Source organism: Alosa alosa, chromosome 12, assembly GCF_017589495.1.
Source record: "Alosa alosa isolate M-15738 ecotype Scorff River chromosome 12, AALO_Geno_1.1, whole genome shotgun sequence".
Taxonomy (NCBI): domain Eukaryota; kingdom Metazoa; phylum Chordata; class Actinopteri; order Clupeiformes; family Clupeidae; genus Alosa; species Alosa alosa.
In genome coordinates this window covers 7876811-7899213 of record NC_063200.1, presented here as the reverse complement: position 1 = coordinate 7899213, position 22403 = coordinate 7876811, and the positions used below count along the sequence as shown (strand labels likewise).

The 22403-nt window shown below is 40.4% G+C and overlaps 1 protein-coding gene across 1 annotated transcript in view; it reads right to left on the bottom strand.

Annotated features, from left to right (window-relative positions):
• Positions 1-22159, bottom strand: part of dym (dymeclin) — a 76092-nt gene extending 53933 nt beyond the window's left edge. Inside the window, exons 1-8 of the mRNA XM_048258628.1 lie at positions 22003-22159; positions 19620-19815; positions 17278-17330; positions 15435-15528; positions 12854-12987; positions 12494-12566; positions 5122-5247; positions 3524-3666 (exon numbers count right to left, since the gene is read on the bottom strand). Of these exons, the coding sequence (XP_048114585.1) occupies positions 3524-3666; positions 5122-5247; positions 12494-12566; positions 12854-12987; positions 15435-15528; positions 17278-17330; positions 19620-19759 (763 nt within the window). The 5' untranslated portion in view covers positions 19760-19815; positions 22003-22159. The remainder of the gene's footprint in view (positions 1-3523; positions 3667-5121; positions 5248-12493; positions 12567-12853; positions 12988-15434; positions 15529-17277; positions 17331-19619; positions 19816-22002) is intronic.
• Between the last annotated feature and the right edge of the window lie 244 nt (positions 22160-22403).

Here is a 22403-nt window from a genome sequence, read left to right as displayed (position 1 = left end):
GGGCTGCTAAATATCTGTCATGACAGATCACCCAGTGTTTCATCATCTGTGACTGCAGCAATGGGGGTGACATTTGTCACAGTAATGATGTCTGGCAAAGGAGCAGGGGGATCAGACAGACACACACACACACACACACACACACACACACCGCCACATATTGAGGCACATGCAGGCAGATACACAGACAGGCTCTACTCTACCGTCTTGATAGGGCAGCTACAATATGTACAATTCTCTATTCTAGCTATTCCATAGTGGACGGGTTATAAACAGTACATTCCACTTGTTCCATGAAATAGCAGAGTCTGAATACAGAATCACAGAAATATTCCTCAGACTGAACAGCTTCAAGAAACACAAACAGCCACCCAGTATCTGCATCAAATGTGCACAGCACAAATTGCCTCTATTCTGCTGACATATAACATGCTTCCTTAAAATCATTAGCGTAATTGACAAATATTTCGATTTCTGTAATTGGACATTCACTTAGGTGTTGATATCTCTTTGTTACCTATCAAAGTCACTACAATATGGACTATGTTAAATTGTGTCACCCTTAGTAAATAACACCCAATTTAAAATCAGTGCATGATGTTCTCATACTGATTTGTAGGATAGTCAATAACCTCATCAACTAAACTAGTCAACAGTACATAAACTCATCATCACTAAATCCTGAAAGCGAGAACATTGCTTTGACTGCTGACATAATATAACCATTAACTGGCCGCTTAGAGCTTGCTGTACTCAATTACCTGAAATGGCAGATACAATTACCTCATACAGTAGAACATCACACCCATAAAACATAGTGGCGTGATAACTCTTTGGAGAAGAATTAGGTGTAGAGGAGTGTGTGTGGGTGGCTGGAACAAACAGTCACAGATTAAAAGAGTACAAAATGGAAATGTAGGTGGCTTGGATGGTTTAGGTATAGGGAGATTGGGTGGGTATCTATTGAACAGAACCAGAGATATCAATATCTACTCCTCCATTTCTTAGTCAACAGTCCCAGGAAAGTAAATTCCCATTAAGTAAATAATGTGTGGATCAAAAGCACACTAAAGATGTGGACTTCCGTCCAAAAGCAACTAAAAGGAACTGTGACTGTCGCAGGCCATGTCCATACTAGGAAATATACAATTCCTCCCATCTATGGTGGATACAGTTTACAGCCATTCACAGATGCTAATAGTGGCCTGAAAATAATTGATACATTATTTGTTGGGAATGTATTTAAATCATTCCAAGACAAATTTAACTTACTCTCAAGTGACTTCAAGTGAGTCCAGATATCTACAAATAGGACACTACATCACAAAACACGCAGATTGGGATAATATCAAAAGAGTAACTAATATTGAGACACATTTTGTAAATGTATTTTCAAAAAAAAAAAAAAACATAAAAACAAAAAAAAAAAAAAAAAAAAAAAAAAAAAAAAAAAAAAAAAAAAAAAAAAAAAAAAAAAAAAAAAAAACATATATACAAACAGTTATTGACAGACACATCAGATGATACATTTTCTAAAACTGATAGTTCCGGTCCTTGATTGTGAATGGCTGAATCGCGTTTGATGCGTTGTAAAATCCAGCACAAACATACACCTTGACCGCATTCCATTCTATACTACTGCGCTACCATAACTTGATACAAAAGTTAAAATAGCTGCGTCTTGATGTTGCTTGGCAACCATTCAGATAGAGGAAATATATTTCTTGGTGGAAGAATGATTATCTATGAATAAATTGTTCTCGTTGCTTTGCCTTTACTTTATGAAACTTTGCCAGGTATTTATAGCAACAGTTCCCACTCGAGTCCGTAGCTTACGCTGCTTCTACAACAGCTAAGGGGGGTTTTAGGCACTCCACTAGCGTGTTGTGCCTAACAACACCCCTTAGCTGTTGTAGAATCAGCGTAACCTACGGCCTCTCGGGGCTTATTGCTTAAGCATATTAAAGTACAGTGGGAACTGGAGATCAGCATAACTGTAGATGCCAACATGTGGGAGGATATATGTTCAGGATGTCACAAGGGGGTGGGGAGCAAGATTTGGAAAGAATTTGAGTGGAAGGTAAAGATGAGATTCTTTTGGACTCCACTAAAGATTTGTTTTTAAAAATAGTGCAACTAATAAATGTTAGAGAGAATGTGGAATGGTTGGGGACCACACACACATATTCTGGGGCTGCCCCAAACTATAGACATATTGGAAAGACATCAAAGGAGAACTGGAGAAAATCTTAGGAATTGACATCTCACTGGACCCTTTACTTGTAAAAGTAACTGGTAAAAAACACCTGGGCACATGTTTACTAAGGACCAGAACTATATATTTGAGGGCCAAGCACCCATAGTGATTCTAGGTTTTTCTATTATTATTATTATTCCGTCATGGGAGTCTATGGCAGCCCATAGAAAAAGTTGTGACGTTTGGCACACTGACTGGGGACAGTCCCATAATTAATTTCATGTCAGCACCTCGAGCGCTCTAACGTCACCAACTGGTCAAAGTTGGATGTGCATTCACGCATTTAACTTTTGACCCGTTTGCCCGATTTTCAAAAATGAGGTATCTTTGAAATCCTTGGACCGAGTCAAGTTCAACACGCCTATGACATCAATTTCCGCCATGATGGATTTTCCACCATATTGGATTTTATTAAAAACCCTTTCAGTTTTCACAAGACCAAATTTGGCACAGACCATCTTCAGACCATGTCTTATTAGTGCATTATTTTCTGGAACTATTGACAAATGTGTTTTCCTATGACAACCAATCAAAATCGGAACAGGAAGTGAGCTCATATCTCAGCAAGCCTTTCATGTATCAAAACCAAACTTGGTACATGGACTAAGGATCCAATTAGGAGGAAGCTCAAGAAATTTGGTGACCTTTGACAAAAATGTATTTTGGCTTGTAACTGTTGATGTGTTTGGAATTAAAATGTACTAGTGGTGTCTGTTAATAATGTGGGAGGTCCTAAGGCTGACACATATTAACTTGTGCCATCAACGTAATCGATCAAGCAGCCATCTTGGATTTTGTCAAAGAAACAAAGACACTTTCACAGGCCACAAATTTTATCTGATCTTCACCGAATTTAACACAGACCATCTTCAGATCATGTATTATCAGTGCATTACTTTATGGAACAATTGACAAAAGCATTTGCCCGTAACAGCCAATTGAAATCGGTGGCAAAGCCACCAAACAAGATGTGACCTTATATCTCAGCCAATCTTGAAACTTGCTGTGACTGCTTACAGCTACGGTATACTAATGTAACAACATTGAGTTGCTATGGCAGGGCCATGTTCATGTTCATGTTGATGTTGATAAATACATGACAGGGCCCACTATTCTGCGTGCAAACCTTACTGGATTGGTCTCAGCACTGGGGCAATGATGGATATATGGATACAGGCAAACATGCATGCATGTGCGAGCAGACACACATCCACACACACACACACACACTCACACATCAAAAACTGTAAGTATGGACACACTCACTTGCTACCCCAGAGGCCAGACCGTAAAGGATGCCACCTCCCTCTGCCTGTGACTGGAAAAGCTGTGTGTCTGGTGGGGGGCTCTTCTCCTGCCTGATGAAGTTATACAGCAGCGTCTTCACCAACCGACTTGTAAGCTCCAAGCTGCCAAACACACCACAGACAAAGATGAAGGAGACATCTCAGGGTTCAGAAAAGGTATTGTTTAGATTAAACTGATGAGTGTCTGTGTGTGTGTGTGTGTGTGTGTGTGTGTGTGTGTGTGTTTTGACAGGATTTCTGGTTTTGGGTACCCTGAGCACCGTGTGTCCAGAGGAAGCCATATATACCACAGAGTATATAGACCATAGCCACAGTACACCACTAATGCTTGCTTATGTCACAAAAGACAATCTTCAAATATACTATACATCAGCAAAAAACACATGCAACACAATACATAAGACACACAACATTTCAAGACTTGGTTAGAGAAACAAAGACAAAATATATTTTTACAATATATATTTTTTAGAAATTATTAAAAAATATCTAATATAATATATATATAATAATATATAAGTCAATATTTCTGTTTAATTCAATAAACTACCGGTACTTCATGTAACAGCAGCATCAGTAACAGAAGCATCTTTGCAAACTGTGAGATTTGAGAGCTTTTTTAATGTGAATCCTGATTATGACAGGAATCCTAACAATGGTTCCAATGCACTTCCTCCAGCCCCACAATCAAAGTTGGGCGCACCTTTCCATGGAACAACTTGACAGCTGTTGGTCGGACAAACCTCTATAGTTAAGTAGATAAGTGTCATGGGTAGGGATGGGCATTCGATTAAATTTTCTTAGTCGATCGTCGGAGAATTTCTAGGCCTCGACTATCGATTAATCAGTGGTAAAATTGAATCAAATGGGTTTAATGAAATTAGAGATTTCAAAGTTGAAAAGCTTTTGGCCTAGCCTATATTGTTTAAAGGTCCAACATTATTTAAGAAATTTATCACTGGGTTTAGTTTATACATTTTAAGCCTATTGACAAACATAAATTGGCTGGATTTCTAGGCCTAGTATTAAACCAACCATGGAACTCGACAAACCTCATTTATATAATTAAGTGTCAAAAAAACATTATTTATTTAACTTTTTATACATTTAAAAATGCAATCGAGGCAAGGCAAGCGAGCTGGAGAGTGACGTGTTGGAGACCCATGGTGTAAGACAACGACTTTTCATTGACAACAAGGTATTAAACCAACCAACAATATAAAATATTAAGAAGAGCTCTTATTTCATTGAGTTAAATCGAAACAATGTCTTCTATTGCTCGTGCACTGATAGCCCTACTGGTAGGCAATTATGCATCGCAGTGTTTGCAGTGAACTAACGATAAAATGGTCCCACGCCACACTTCAAATATTGTCCCCGGGTGGTATAATGTTTAATTGCTGCCACACAGTGAAATTCATTTAATTGCTTCAAGCACAACCTGCATTAGTTTAATCGACAACAAATTAACGTGATCGACGAAATTCTTAATGATCAACTATCGATCGTCGATTAATTATGCCCATCCCTAGTCATGGGTGTGGCCTGCTAACTCACCACTGGCCACTCATCAGGCACTTGTAGACATAGCCATCCCTCAGGACCTCCTTGTTGAACAGCTGATAGGACAGCAGCACCAGCAGTGTGGTCACGGCCTCAAACAGGATGCTGTAGGTGATGTCCCTGGACGCACAACACAAAACAAGCAACAGGAAGTTCATACAAAATGTTCCTAAGGCAGCAGCATACAGTCAGGAAGCTGTACATCAATACTAATTCCAAAAACACATAAACAGAGATGGAGACTAAGGGAGCTTCATAGGAGATTATTGAAGCCACAACTGTCTCGAGGGGTTTTGACATCTCCAGAGTGGCGCTTCCTGGGTCAGAGGTCATCATCCAAGGTCATGGAAGCAACAGAGTGGAAGCACTATCTACTGATAAAAAACATTTCGGCTTACACATGTGTTCTTGTTTTGGTTCAATGCCAGCTATTTGGCTGTGAGAACAATATGGCAGAAACACACACAAGCTGAAACAACTTCCTGACATCAGCCTGCAAGCAGTGAGAAAAAACTTTGACCAGTGTGCAATGCAGGCTAAGGATTTAAGACTCATACTCTGGTTAACTGCTACCAATTCCAGGGGAGCTTTGGTAAGCAGCTGCAGCGTCTGTACCACATTCGGGTCCAAGTGGCCACAGGGACCCGGGTTCAGAATCAGATGCGCTGTCATTACCCGAACCCAGCCCATTTCTCTCTCTCACTCACTTCCTGTCGCTCTTCAATGTCCTTTCTAAATAAAGGCAAAAAGGCAAAACATATACTGGAAAAAAACTGCCTGTAATTGGTGGCCCGCGGGCCGGAGGTCATTTGTACTGGCCCTTTAAAAAAATGTAATCTCTAGCAAGCGCATGAGCTGTTCTCCACTCTTGCATCTCTCGCTCGCTTTAGTCCTACTGCACCTCAGCCCACTGCACAAGTTAGACTACATTACAATTCATTACATTTGTACGTAAGTTGAACGTAAGTTAGTTTAGTTTCAACCTAAATTGTCACTACGTTTATGAACTTACTAATATTTAACAGGTTGCACCACACAAATAGTTTCTGTCAACAATATCGCAAAAAAACACAGGCACAATTTCTGCAAAACTTGGTGGAAAGGTGGAGCAGATCCGGCTCAAAGGGAATTTCAAAGTATTTCTATATAGTACCTTGGCTATTTTTTTTCGCAACTATAGCGAAAGAAAAACTTGGAGTCTCTCTGTGTCCATTTAGTGAATGATGAATTTGTGAGTAGCCTAGGCTATGTCCTTCATTTCTTCACGTCTTACAACATAAACAAATGCAATAATAGTCTAGTGAAGTCAGAAATGAGCCTGTCTAAAGGCATCTTGGAAATCATGTGGCATGTTACATTAAATGCGCACTCAATTGCGATTCGAAGCAAAAAGTATCACTGATAGCCTAACGAAGGTAAATTGCATATTTGTAAATGTGGCGACGGCAAAACGTTTTGTGGTTAAAGTGAATCGTAGACTACCGGTATATAATAACCAAATAAAGTAGCCTAAAGGAGATGATTTGCACCTTCGTTCACCAAATAAAGGCTGTGGTTGTGTTTCTACAATATGTTGGCAGAACTTGGCACAAAACGTAATTTCTGTCAGAAACCAAATAGGCTAAACCAGACATCCCAAGTCTCCCAGAAGTCCCAGGAGTCTCCCGCATATTGATAGCGACTCCCTGACGCACGCAAATTAGGCAAAATCTCCCAGAATCTATAGTGAGCAATCAAGAGGAAGATGCGAGACCGCGTGTGCATCTGAGTGTAAGCAGCATACACCGACGGAGAGAGAGGGGCGTGTGTGCCTGGAGCATCAAGACAGAGAGCATCCCGATTGGCCTGTTTCGCTAAATCAACCAATCAGTTTTCAGTGTAGGTGGGCTTTTATCTCTTTTATCCCGAACTAATTAATCAGTTCAGTGTATAGGAACAGGAGAGTCATGGAGAGTCAGTGCCTCAAAAAAAGAACAATGTAAGACCCATTTCAAAGTGTAGGCTATTGTCATTAAAAAATAATGATAGGCCTAGTCTTGCACGCTGCACTGTTTGTAACAGTGACTTTAGCATTGCCCATGGCGGGTTAAATGATTGCAAATGATTGTTGAGGTGAGTTTAACAAGTGTCAATTCATGTGCATATTATTCAGGCCTATACTAGATGGCTAGTTACCAAGGCTACATGAAAAGACCAAACTACCAAAATCTACATATTTTATTTTCACAATTTCTATCTAAGCCTTCCTTATTTGGTGTACTGACTAGACATTATTGAACATATTAATCTGTATTTAAGTAAGTAAAGTTTTTTATTTTTTTTTTTGGAGGGGGGGGGGCTTCGTTATACCTCTCTGAAATGACTTTTTGCTGGTTGGGATGTCTGCCAAACGTTATGTTTCTAATTTATTCAAGCAGACACCCCCGGACCCCCGTGTTATTGTTATTAGGCTATTATGACTGGCCTGCCCCCACTGCTAAAAAAAATCTAGAGGTCACGGTCATCTCTTTTAAATGATGGGAACGTCAAATGTAACAAGTAGGCCTATAAGTCAGAAGAGCTACATATGCGACTGATTACACATTTAATTCACCTGAACAGTGTTTGAATCCTGTTTGTACTCACTGGAAATCTTGGACCTAGCAGTTACTGCGCAAAGTACAGATTCCATTACCGTTATCTGTTATTACAGATTTCAATCCAGCCACCAACAACCGGCGAATGATGTTGTTATGCATGTTCAAAATACAACATTTGAACACCCATATTGCTGCTGTTGTACTTAATTGTATCTACAGCTGTTAATGTGATTACTCATAGCCGCATTTCTCCGGCCCCTCAGTTGTGATGCTTTTCATTATTTGGCCCCCATTACAAACTAGATAGATAGATAGATAGATAGATAGATAGATAGATAGATACTTTATTGATCCCCAGGGGAAATTCAAGGTCTCAGCAGCATACATACAACACAAACACATTCTTTAACAGCAGAAGAGTAATTAAAGTATATAATATAAAAACACAACTAAGCAGTAAGGACAGTAGAAGATAAAGGATATGCTAAATATACTAAAATACAAATTATACTAACACTTTATATACTAAAACTAATTGAATAGCCCTGATTTACACCCTTTACAGACTGAATTGCTCATCATGATGATGGTGGTGACTTGAATGAACTGCCTGACTTTATGTTTGGAATCCTGACCTCCTCCACCAATTCCTCTTTGGCAATCTCCCAAAACACTTAAGGTCTGCATTGTTCTCCTATTTCCTGTTCAGTTCCAACAACCCTGCTGCTGCTTCCCCCTAGCGTGATGTCACTTGGCATTTCACTTTCTTTAGCAGACTTTCACTGTAAAGCTGAAACTGATTTTTCTTGTGTTTCTGCATCCTGCCTTTACTAATAGCTGCAGTGGACTGGACCCTCACTATAAAACTACACAGTGGAGGCAGTGGACTAGCCCTCACTATATCTGCTGAGTGTATTTAAGCTACATCCTCTAAGGTCCAGAGACTGTAAGAGGCCTTTAGTTTGTAATGTGATTAGAAAACTCAAACAGTAATAGAAGATGAGAGTATAAAGCTCTAATTTGCCATGAAATTATGAAATTAAGTAAATAAGGCATTCACATCAACAATATCTACAGGCAACCATTTCCCCTTCAATATCTTTTACAACTCCTGAAAAATATTATCCACTGAACAGAAAAAAGCACAATCTGGTTGAATCACACCTGAATACCCACCATTGCTTCAAAAGCCCTGATAAACCAAACAATAGCTGCTTTCAGACATAGGTGTAAGTCTGCATGTTCTGCGGCTATCAAGCGGTTGGGTCTTACATCTGAACAACATAACCGGACATTTGGGAACTCAGAAACTCTTAGCCGGCTCTTTCTCTACTCCCCTCCTAGTACTGTAGACAGACATTATGTACATGAGCTTGTGTCTGAACAAAGCGAAGAGCACGCAGAGATTCTGTTCAACCACGTTCAGCCTGTTCAACCACGCGGATATCCTGTTCATGTGCGTCGGTGGCGTCCACATGTCCGCATGTAAGCATCACATCTGAATCACCCGAAGGGTCGGACATCTGTCTGACAAAGATCCGCATATAGTGCAGAGGACGTGCATGAAAACAGTTTATGTCTTTGGTTATCCGAGTTGGCCAACACAACAATCATGAATATCTCTGTGTTTGTACCAAGAGGGTGTTTGCTGAACCTAGTGTCAGACTTTGAAAACATTCTATCTTGTTCTGAAGTTCTACACAATGGGGAATGTTGGGCTAATGTACACAGAATTACACAACTGTTCCATTCCTGGAGCAAGAAATGTGTATGAAAGAGAGGGAGAGGTTGTGCAATAATATGTGTATGTAAGAGAGAGGTAGTGCAATAATGTGTATGTAAGAGAGGGAAAGAATTCAGAAATTTCCCGGATGTTTCCATTGCTAAATTAGGAAAAGAGAATGATTTCCAAGCAATGATACTTTACTATATCTCAGAATCACTCCATGAAATCATCTTAAAACTAATACCTCAGAATTTACCGACCAGTACAACACACATACACACAAACACACACACACTTCCCTCTAAACCTGCCTCATATAGAGATTGCAATCATCATCATCGTCATTATCATCATCATCATCGTCGTCGTACTCTTGGCTTAATGTTCCATGATGAACAGGGAACACCACAAGGACATTCCTGGTTACAACATCCCCCTACAGACTCCTGATGTCGTGAGTGAATCATTTGTATTCATGAATGTGAGAGAAGCAATCTGCACCTAAGCATGTCTGCCTGCACTCACTCCCTCCCTCAACAACCACCACACACACACACACACACACACACACACACACACAGTCTCAGTGTCTCTCTCTTTTTCCATCACTCTGCCCTGCTTGAACCTCCATAATGAGATGATTAAATCTGCACGGACATCAAACCCATCTCTCTGTAATTTCCTCAACAGCCAATAACCACAACAACCATCAACTTCTCACCAGGGGAAAGATGTCCTTTACTGCAATGTATTACAAAACCAATGAAAACGTAGACACACATATATACACACACCCAATCTCAACATGCTGTCATAACACATACACTTTATTCACATGAAGTGTCAGAATGACCTACATTATTATGTCCCCTGAGTGGTTAGGGATGCATACCATAGTGTAGCTCTCAAAACTGCTGTAGTCCTTCATAGCTTCTGTTGATATATTTGAGAAGTATTTACATGTATTTAATCATTACATACCTGAAATGGCAGAAGAGATTCAATGATAAAACTGACTATTCCATAGCTTAGTCAGCAGGTGTGATTAAGGCCAAAACTGATGAGTGTGACTTAAGATTAAATATGCAAACATCCCTCTCTCCTTCCAAATATTTCATTATCTGATCTTCTGAAATGGTCCGATTTTGCTCTAAAGTCATGCTGATGCAAGGGGCTACCAACACATGGCACAAAGCCCAACATCTCTGTGTGTTCCTTAGAAAGAACAGCTGAGCAACTGACAGTGGATGATGTCACAGTTTGTTATGCTAAGTCATGCCACTGTTTCACTACCCACATATGGACCCTTTCAACAAGGTAAACAAAAACAATGCTTGAACGTTCTATTTGGGCCCCAATCTACTTCCTCTGCATTAAGATAACATATGGAATGTTAAAAAGGAAGTCTTGTGGGGCCAACTATGATGCTGATAATTGAACTCTCTTGAAAGGGTCCATAGGCACTACTCTGCACTGTAACCATACATTTAGCTCCGGAACTACACTCAGCATGATTTAGTGTGTAGATTGAATTCTGTCTGTGAAATAGACAGAACTCCATATCGCAGAGACAGTGTCCCTTTGACAACATTACCGATTACAGTTTTTCCTTCAAAAGGCACAATGTGTGCTAATTGAGGTGGGTTGTTTGGTTAGACATGTTAAGTTATTTGAAAAAATGGCAATCAATGCTCAATGCTTTCATTTCTAATAGGCAAAATGTTAGAGCTGCGGTAATGTCACCACCTGAGTCGGTCAGCCCGGGTTCGGGAATCAAAAATTGTGAGACTGTGTCGAATCTGCTAAATGAAATTTGGAATAAAAGAGGAAGAGTGCAGACATGATGTGACCTTAAAGCTCATAGTAAGAGAGGAATGCACCAGACAACCAGTCTGTGCAACCAGAACACTCACAACCACAGTGCTATAGTCAATTCAAGATGCAAAGTAGCTCACGCCAACAAACCCCTCGTTCTCACCATCTTACTCACTGCAACAACACACTCTCGAGAGGAAATTCACCACTGAGCAAAAATGGTTCCAGGATCAGAAGTCATAGATAGTTGAGCCCTGTTAAAGAGCCATCAGTGTTAATCAGATCATGGAACTTCCCCTTTCAAACATGAACAGCATGGGCAGGAGGGTTGGGGCTCCAACATCAAAGGCTCTGAGCGATGCTTGTGTAAGTGTACTGTGAACACAAAGCCCACCTCCCCACTCCCCTCCACGCTCTCTAGCAATACAAACAGGCCCGACTGAATCAGGAACACAGAAGCGGGTATGGGAAGACTGTGGAGACAAGAATGTCTTTGAAATGTACACCCGTGCAAACGGACAATCCTGGTCCAGCCCAACAGTCTGGCGCCAATGAACTTGCCAGAGCTGACCAGCCAATAAGCCCGCAGCCCCCAGCCAACCAGCAGCGACATCAAGATACAGGACAACCAGTGAATGGCCTTTTCCTCTGGGCCTCTGTCCTGTCAGACTCTCTGGGGTAGTCATTCAGTCTCCTCCATGTCTCTCTGTCTCCCCTACTCCAGCAGATGACCACTAGAGACCTCTTGTGTGAAGCACGGCCAGATACACACATCTGACAACACATGATGAGAGAAGGGGGCAAAACAGAGAGAGAGAGAGAGAGAGAGAGAGAGAGAGAGAGAGAGAGAGAGAGAGGGGGCAGCCAGGAAAAGACAGAACGGGAGAACTTGAGAGTGAGCGAGAGAAGGAGTGAGTCAGGCAGACAGGAAGGGAGTGAAAGACAGCTTTGTTTGCAGCCTGCTTGAAAAGGGACGATTATGTAGATATGTTGAATTAGCATCAGAGAGAAGTTAATTGCCTCAAACGGGTAGGAGTAGATAGCGATCATCACAGAGGCATGCAAGGGACGAGCAACCACTGATGTCTGGCATGCTACCACATGCATCACATGGCCTTAATGCTCGGAATTATCTGGCATGAGGCAGGGCAGTCTGGGTTTGTTTCATGTAAATGCTTTTTTAAACTCATCTTGGAACAAATACTTATGTCTACCCCTCTTTCCAGAGAGTTTCTGATATACTCACAATAGAGGCACCTCCACAATGAGATGGACAAGATTGCACACCAGCTCCTTCAGCAGGTCCTCACCTCCAGGCTCTGGAATGGAACCAAGTTATGGCTCAAAAAGACTGTATCTGGCCAACAACAAATCTTGTTGAGAACTTAGAATTTTATTTTTTGGATCTGTGGTCCTCAATGAACAAGTATATGCTTTTGAAACTATGTAAAATAACGGTGAATCAGCTGAAGAAGCAGACAGGAAATAGGACAAATTAAAGTTTACCATGGAATATGTACTCTGTCTGTGGTTCCTCAGTCTCTCTCAACTCTTTAGCTGCACAGACATACCCATACATACATTTCTAGCAGTCAGGTAGACTTACCGCAGGAGCCTGGCGCCCTCTCCTGGTAAGAGAATTGTAGCTGCAGCTCCTCCTCACTCATTTCCCTGATAAAGACCTTCAGCAGGCAGCGGACCAGGAGCAAGGCATTGTGGGCCTGCCAGATGAACAACTGGCTGTATGGAGGAAAGAGACGTGTATGAAGCTTATATGGAATACAAGCAGAAAAGTTTCTACCTTTTCCAGTTTGCTAAAGATTCTAGAACAGGCGTATAGTGCTCTGTCCTTTTAGTCCTGAGGAAAGTAGGATTTTGATTCAAGGTCCAGATGGTCCACAACACAGCAGTGTGTCTGGTTTTCAATCAACTGAAAAGCGCACGTCACCCCGCCCGCAGCTCATTGAGCTCCACCCTTAGCCAAACGCATCAAATTCAAGTCACTAATGCTTGCTTACAAAGTGATTGCTGGGTCTCCTCCCTACGTAAGTGCTCTTATAAAGGCTTATGTGACCGTTGCTTTCCTCCAAGGAACGTCGTCTGGCACTACTGCCACTACACACGGCAACCCAGGCGGTTTCCATTTGGACCCCCTGATGGTGGAACGACCTGCCAAATGCCACCAGAGCAGGGGTATCCCTCTCTATCTTTAAGAAAGTCTTCCAAGGATACCGTCTCTCCTAACACTTCTTACAACCTAACACACCTAATACACACTTACCATGCACTTCCCCTGTCTACCTCCTCCTTCTATCACCTTCTCCTCCGACCACACGTGACTAGGGATGTAACGATATGAAAATTGACCAAAATTATCACGGTTTTCGGTATTATCGCGGTATAAAAAGACACAGAGTGGCTACATGATACAGTACACATTTGGCGGTGAAAATGTTCTGCCTTTTTAAAATCAGGTGTAACCTAATCCGAATCGCAGTTAAATACATCAATTAGACAACAGAATCAGTAGGGTACAGTTTCTTTCATTGTACCAGGCCTACTGTATAGCATTGAACACACGGTTTCCACACCGTGGTAATCAACTGCGATAATTATTATTTTTTAAATTAAAACGGCAATTGTTATCGTCAACATTTTATCACGGTTTACCATTATACCGGTAATTGTTACATCCCTACACGTGACTAGTACTTATAATGTCTGCACTCTTTTATCCTCTAGTAATAGTGTTGACTGATGCAGTAGGAATTGTCCTCTGCACTGTAGCTTGAATGTTATTCCTCATTCTGTAAGTTACTTTGGATAAAAGCATCTGCTAAATGAATACATGTAAATGTAAAGTGTTCGTGTCTAATGAACTAATGTTGATTGTCTTTTATTTGTTGCCAGCACAATCATCTCTGTCCTTATTAAATTAAGAACATTTTAACTTATCAAATCATCTATTTGCTTTAAACATTGATAGTGAGTTTACTGGGCTGAAGTCATCTGAGTATAATCCATAACTCAATAACTATAATAAATCAATGCGGTTTTGTAAAATTTGGCCAAAAGGAAGCTTATAGAGATTGAACAGAATAGATTTCAGAACTGATCCCTACGAGATTCCAAATGCCATATCCACTCAAAAAGATGCATACGTAGCTGCTAATGGTGCAAAAGTAACTCCAGCCTTCTAAATAGACTTGACCCAATTAAGGGACCTCGTCAGAGTCCTACCCAATGTTCTAAGCAGTCCAGCAGTATTCTATGATCTGCAGTGTGATCTACAGTACTGAAATCAAGGAACATCAGAACTGATAGTATACCTGAATTTCTAATTGGGCGGATTAAAAGATTGAACAAACATTTTGAAAGTAAGAACTTTGCCAAATGTCTCTAAACGAAATCACTGGGCCAATTAATAGAGATCTATACATTCATGTCACCCTTCTACTTAGCTGCTGAGCCAATCACAATAGCTTAAAACTGTGGTGTAGCTGTAGCCATTGCTAGGTGGGAAAAGGTGCCTGGATTACCTTTCATAACTAAGGAGGCTACTAACACACATTGTGAGAAGCGAGTGACACATCAACAATGACAGGTAGGCAATATTACCCTACATCCCGAGACGTGCACCAGAGCGGTGAGGAGACTGCAGATAAGGGGTGTTTGTTGCAGCTAGGTTAGAGGCTAGTGCTTACGACTGAATATATGATTACATTCAGGATATTGCAACACACACGTTAGTCAGACACAAGTTATTAGTCCATGCTGCGTTTCACTAAACTCGGCAACTAGTTTGTTGCCACTGTAGCCGTGACCTTACTTACCCTAGTCGGAGAAGGCTACCAGATGCTCTGTTGATTTGTTAGCGAATCAGGGTCTGTCTTATGATTTTGAAAGTAACATACTTGTAATGTTAGGTCTTCCGCTGCATCTTTGCTTAATAGCAACCGATATGTCATTTTAAAACTGGGCCATTGACCGGTTCATAGTACATGAAAACCAATGTAGGGGTTCGCATATTGATGAACTCACATCTTTAACTTTCAAATCGGTTACCGATACGTATCGGTGAATCTTTACACCCCTAATGTTGACGCAAATGAATTGATTCAGAAATTAATCAACTGTTGTATCTGGATGATGTAATACCTTCATTAAACACAGTTCCAACCACTTACTCTTGGCATTCTGTAGAGATTTTCAACTCTTTCGTTCGTGCAAGGAAGATCCTCACCAGAGCTCCAAAATTCCCAGACCTGGGATTGTTCTCAACTAAAGAGAAGGAGAGCAAAAGAGGACAGGAGAGAAAAAAACTAAACTGAGTTTAGAATAACAAGGAGTTCATTCTTAGTGTACAGTTGAAGCAGAGTGGCAAATTCAGTATTTGGGAAAAACAGTCTGAGGGATTTTCAAATATTCCATGGGGCAGTTGTGGGCTACTGGATGGGGCAGTCGTGGGCTACTGGTTAGGGCTTGGAACCGAAGGGTTGCCGGTTCGATCCCGACCAGTGGGAACGGCTGAAGTGCCCTTGAGCAAGGCACCTAACCCGTCACTGCGATGTAGCAAGGCAGCTCACTGCTCCAGGTTAGTGTGCTTCACCTCACTGTGTGTTCACTGTGTGCTCTGTGTGTTCACTAATTCACGGATGGGATAAATGCAGAGACCAAATTCCTTGTATACTTGGCCAATAAACCTGATTTACATTACTTTTACATAATGCAACCGTGGGTACAATTTAGGTTTGTGATTTCCAAGAGACCTACCAATTTAATATTACAATAATATTTAGCCTAGCTGATGATTTAACACATATTACAATTTGTAAACTATTTGTAAACATAATTCTCAAATATTGCGATTCATTGTTGCAATACATATTCATATAATGTAACTGAAACTGGCTAAGAAATCTGAATTAGGGAATTAAGTTTCATAATTTCCAAAAGAAAAATAATAATAAATATAGCTGCAAGCAAAAATGAAGGGGCCAAGCACTCCAGAGTTGCCATGGGAACTAGATGCTATTACATAGCTGCAAGCACTCATAGCAAATTTCATGTCTGATGACTAAAAATTGGCTGAGATATGAGGTCACTTCCTGTTTGGTGGCTTCTCTGGCGATTTCATTTGATTGTTACGGGCGAACAGTTTTAGATATGGCGACAAAAAAACATGACTTTTGTGAGGCTTGGTCTGAAAATCATATGTGCCCAGTTTTGCAAAGATCAGGCAAAATTTGTGACCTGTGAAAATGTTTCCTTATTTTTGATGAAATCCAATATGGCGGCCGTATTGATTACACTGACATCACAAGTTGGCATGTATCAGCCTTAGGAACTCACAGTATTAACAGACACCACTAGAAAGTTTTAATTCCAAACACATCAACGGTTACAAGCCAAAATTTGTTTTGATACATGAAAGGGTTGCTGAGATATGAGCTCATTTCCGTGGAAAATCGATCATGGCGGAAATTTATCTTCCGCTCGGCTTGGTCCAAGGACGCAACGATACCTAATTTTTGAAAATCGGGCAAAGGGGTCAAAATTTACGTGCAGGAACGCACAACCAACTTTGACCAGTTTGTGGCGTGTTTGAGGTGCCGACATCACAATTGGTGAAATTAATCATGGGACTGTCCTCAATCAGCATGTCAAATTTCAGAACTTTTTACCAGACAGTTCTATGGGCTGCCATAGACTCCCATGGTGGAAAAAAATATTAAGAATAATAATAGGAAAATGTAGAAACACAATGGGTGAAAAAAAACCCTTCCCATTAGGAATAACACAGTAAATACAAAATACACCAGGCATAAAGAGTTGGACACAACTGAATTTGAACTGTGTGGCTTGATGAGGTTAGAGTACTGTATATATTTACTGTAAGCTATGAAAGCCTGTCTTTGTATACTATGCATCACCCAACCCACCAAGCCCAGGCATAAGGGCCAGCTGATGAATGAATGAGTTGAAGATTGAAGTGTGGTGCATAATCAAGCAAGCAAACATAATACATACTCAGGGTTTTAGCCAGAGGAATGATGGCTTCTTCCAGCAGTTTTGCATCAGAGCTGCAAAGGGCAAAAAGGAGTAGGATGAGAAAGGGAGCATAGGTACAAGCAGCATGATTCTGCTTTCAAACTAGGGTTTCTTGGACAAAGAGGCCAGCTTTCTTCCTTTCACGGTTAAAGCAAAGATCCTTGATTACTAACTGCTTCAACCCTCAATGGGAAAAGTAATCTGATACAAATGCAGTTTAATTAAAAATGGCAATGTTAATGGTAAATACCATTAACCATCAGTAGTGTTGAATGGTACTTCATATATGTTATACTGCATTTAGTTGTCTTTGTACTTGTACTCTGCACAATGACAATAAAGTTGAATCTACAGTAATATAATATAATCTAATCATACAGCCTGAAGTCTCAGCCCTCAATAAATGTTACATTTTAATAGGAAGACACTATTCTTTAAAGTTGCTATGTGGAGTTTCTTGTCTTGAAGACACCATCACATTTTCTTCCATTGGCTTACATTGTAATAAAGCACCACAAAGTGGTATTAAAACAGAACCAGTGCTGCACTAACAGGTTTGTTAACTTTAGTTGATATGTCGGCAACACTGTGTTGTTGCGGACACATATGTGTTTTGACGTTGAGTCATTACGGTTGTTTCTTCACAAACTGTTGGTATTTCTAGGTCATTTTTAAAGGTTTTAACTAGGTACATGATATTACAATTTTAACAACTCCTGACAAATACCCAGCTTGCATACAGCTGTGCACCCTAGAAAGACATACACACTTATTTCAAATTGGGTTATCTCACATGGGTATTGCATCTTGAGTCTGGTCTGTGACCAGGTTTAGAGTTAGACCCCTTCTGTTAAACCAAAGTTTGTCAGTGTAACATAGTAGTTCTTCAAACTTTTTCTGTCATTCCCCACTCTGGAGGTGGGAAATTTTGGAGCTGGGAAATGTTCAAGCCCCACCTGACCCAACCACCCCATCAAAATGGCAATGTTAAAATATTATTTTCGCATTTTGGTTCTGGTTTGGTTCTTAGTCCCCTGGATCTGATGGTTCTTTAATTTATATGTAGGCCTGTTTATGAATCCTATGTTTATGTGTATGTATCTCCTGTTTGTCACGCCCCACCCGTCTCCCATGTCTCCATTCCCCACTAGTAGGGCCCACCCCACACTTTGAGAACCACTGGGTCTAACATGTGACATGCCTTCTCTCTTTGTGTTTTGTTTTCCTTTCAATTCCTGAAATAAATAAATGTAAAAAATAGAGACAGTCAAGACAGTCACTGACAAACAGAAAGCACCATGAAAACAAATTCCAGTGGTTAAAACCCTAAAAAGAGAGTCCAATAGAAAATAGCGCAAACTTCAGATCCACTATGAAATCCATAAAGAGATGCTCTGCACATATAACTCTGAAATATGCAAAGCAAGACAGTCTTTCTTCTCTAACATCATCAACAGAACTACAAATAACACTTGTGTGCTATTTTCAACAGTCAAGAAGTTACACCCACCGCACCCCACCCTCACAATTAGCACCTGAACTTCTATCTACTAATAAATGCAATGAGCTTGTATCTTTATTCTTTATAAGGTAAGATTGATAAAATCAGACCGAACATATCTTCTCAATTACTAACTCAACATCAGGAACTTCAAGCTACAAAGGGAGGGGAATCCAAACTTAATGTCAAAGTTTAGCTTGATAGACTACGAAACTCTGGAAATGGTAGAGAATCTCAACTCTTCCACATGGACAGGCTTAGACACTCTGCCTACCAATTTCTTCAAAACTGTTTTTCACCTTATAGCAGCAGAAGTGCTTCACATTGTAAATGTATCATTGCTGTCTGGCACATTTCTTAAGTCCCTGAAAACAGAGGTTGTAAAGCCCTTTCTCAAGAAGACTAACCTGGATGATTCCGTGCTAAACAATTACACACACACACCATACCCCCTACCAGAACTAAACATGGTGAAGTAGTTGCTATGCGGTTGAGCCCTGGAACCGACTTTCAGATGATATCAAAAAGGCCCCAACTGTAGACAGTTTTAAATCTAGACTTAAGACCAAACTGTTCTAAGATGCCTTCTGCTAACTGATCAAATGCACTGCCTGTTATAACTGAGTTACAAATTCTAAATCTGTCTTTTTTTTTTACCTTGCATCTTTCATGTTTGCTTTTTAATTATTATATACTTTACTTTTTAAGCTGTTTTTATTGCAATGTGCTATATAAATAAACTTGACTTTACCTGAGGAACGACAATAAATAGGGGAAATGCACACAAGACCGGGTGGTACATAACCATGTCTCTACTCACCTGCAGGTGGGGCTTGTGATGGTGAAGGAAATAAGCTGGTTCCAGAAAGGGTCATTCTCAGAGATGGACTCTGTACCAATAAGTTTCTGCAGGCTCTGGTTCTCTGCCAGGTCACTAACTTGACTAGTGCTGGCTCCCATCTCCTGACAGTGATGTGCTAATCTCTTCAAGGCCTCATCACTCTAAACATCAAACCCTGAGGATCACAGTGTTATAACACTTAGACAAACACAATATTTCAAACATTTAGGCTTACCTGGACAGACAGACAGACAGACAGACAGACAGACAGACAGATAGACAGATAGATAGATAGATATACTGTATTGATCCCTAGGGGAAATTCAAGGTCACAGTAGCATACAGACAACACACACACACATTCAATAACAGCAGAAAAAGTAATTAAAAGTATATAATATAAAAAACAGAATATACAAAATATACAAAATATACAAAATACAAATTATACTAAATAAAACTTAATCAAAAACAATTCTAAAAAACAGTATCCACATAGTGGGTGAATAATCAATCAGGTGTGCTTGCAATGACTGAAGCAGGGACTGAGCCTGTGGTTCTCAGTGCATAAGGTAAGGTGCTCTGTGTGAATGAGTGTCATGGTGATAGTGCAAATGAGTAAGTCAAACAGTGCAACAGTGCAAGAATAAACGCTTCCATTCCTAAATGCATATCAGAACACTGAATCACACTGGATCAATGATCATTTGAAGATGACAATAGGCTAAAACTAGAATAAAATAAACATTTTACAAAGGTTGAATAACCGAGGCAACAAATGGTCAGATTGGTCATATGGTACTGAATGAGCAGAGCAGTGTTTCCCATACATTGACTTATTTGTGGCGGCCCACCACAATATCAACATTGACCACCACACAATGATTTTCCAGGTTGTACTAAATTGTGCTTAAAGCTGGTTAGCATCATAACCACGCTGCACTAATTTGTTAAAAACTGTTGCATTCAAGTTAATTCTGCAAACCTACCACCACAAATAGAATTCAATTCTGTGGGAAACACTGCAGAGGTTCATACTCCGATAAATAGCTTAGCTTGAAGACAGCACAAAGTACAGCAAACACAGCACAAAGAGCAACTGGGCAAGCAAATACAAATGGAAGAGTTGACTAAAGGAGTAGGACTAAAAAAGACCATGTGGGCAGGCCATCCCTCCACTGAAATCCAGAATGCATCCACAAACAAAAAGTATAGCTTCTGAGATTGATCCAAAGTTGACTTTTTAATGCAATACTTTGCAATCTTACTTCTTAATTATATTCAGTTCCTGCACTGCCCTGCAACTTTGTTAATTCTACAGTGCTATATAAAAACTGGTTTTCTGCTTCTAGTTGAACAGTTACATTTAATTTAGGGCGGCTAGGTAGTCAGGTGTCCCGAGACGGTTATAGGATCCCGGATCGAGTCACGGGGACAAAAGACGTCACATTGCAAGTCGAGTATACACACAACATCACTATCTACTTGCGTATAATTTCCTGATAAATCTAGTCGTCGTGCATCATGTGACATATTTCAACGGTAATCTCAGTTCCTAACATGAAGTTAATTCCTCGCCTTTATCATGGCAAATGGATTAGGACTTTTGTTTACATAAATATCCACTGGTCAAGACCTTCACAGAACACCACATATGAGTACTTCTAGAAACTGAGTCATGGGGCGTGTGCACTGCCCCACCAGCTGGTTAGCTTGCTTGACAACGGTCCTAGAAATCGCAAATTGTCGTTTTGTCTACTGATCATACAAAAGCAATCTAACAAATGACTAACAGCAACATCAGAGCTAAAATACAGCATGCAGCACATCACACTGGTACTAACAAACGCAAACCAACTATTCAGTCTTCCTCACTGAGCTGAACGTACAAAATGCCTTTTAAGTTAGCTTGAGGTTGCCAGGACTGAACAGCTAGCGATTTGACACGACATAATTTAGTTTTTGCGGCGTAGGTCCTACTTAATTTACCCCTTTATCGGCAACTGACGTTATTCGGTTATATTTTAGTCATCTTACACTGTTGGTGACTCTCGTTCATGACGTTGAGTTGAGTTGGCCTAAATATTTAGTCATCCTATCAATAGCTAACTTAACTTGTTAGCAAGAGACTTGAACAGCAGTCTAAACCCAAGATAACGTTATTTATTAGCGAATGACAAGCACGGAAAAATGTGCGCCTTGCCACAACTGACGCCGTGGTGGAAAGTCAGCACATATAATTGATACAAAGTCTCCAGAAACGTTAGTTACATCTTAGGCTAATTTACATAGGCAACGCTAGCAAGCTATGATAGCTTTCTGTGTTAACTCGGTGGCAACTCAGTTATTCTGACTGTATTACCTGGCAAACTGCAGTTTGCGTTAGATGTGGTAGTCTCACAAGTCAGGTGACGTTGTTCCTGCACTGTTTTATAATTCCCGTGCAGAATGTGTTGTTAGTTTATTAATACGCTAGAGAAGTGCTGTAGAAGTACCACCACTCATCCACCATATTTCCACGTCGCCACTGGTACTTGCGTATTCGTGACGTCACTACCCAACAGGATCTAGGTGACAGGTGCCAAACCTATGGTACTAATGAAACTTACATTTGATTTACATTTATATTGTCGCCATCTCCCTCCTGCTTGAGATGTCAGTGTAATTCGCTGATAGTTGTCTTACAAGTACAACCAGGCCTATATGAAAAAAAAAGCACATCACAGAGTAACCTGGAGTGAATGAACATCAACAAAAAGACCA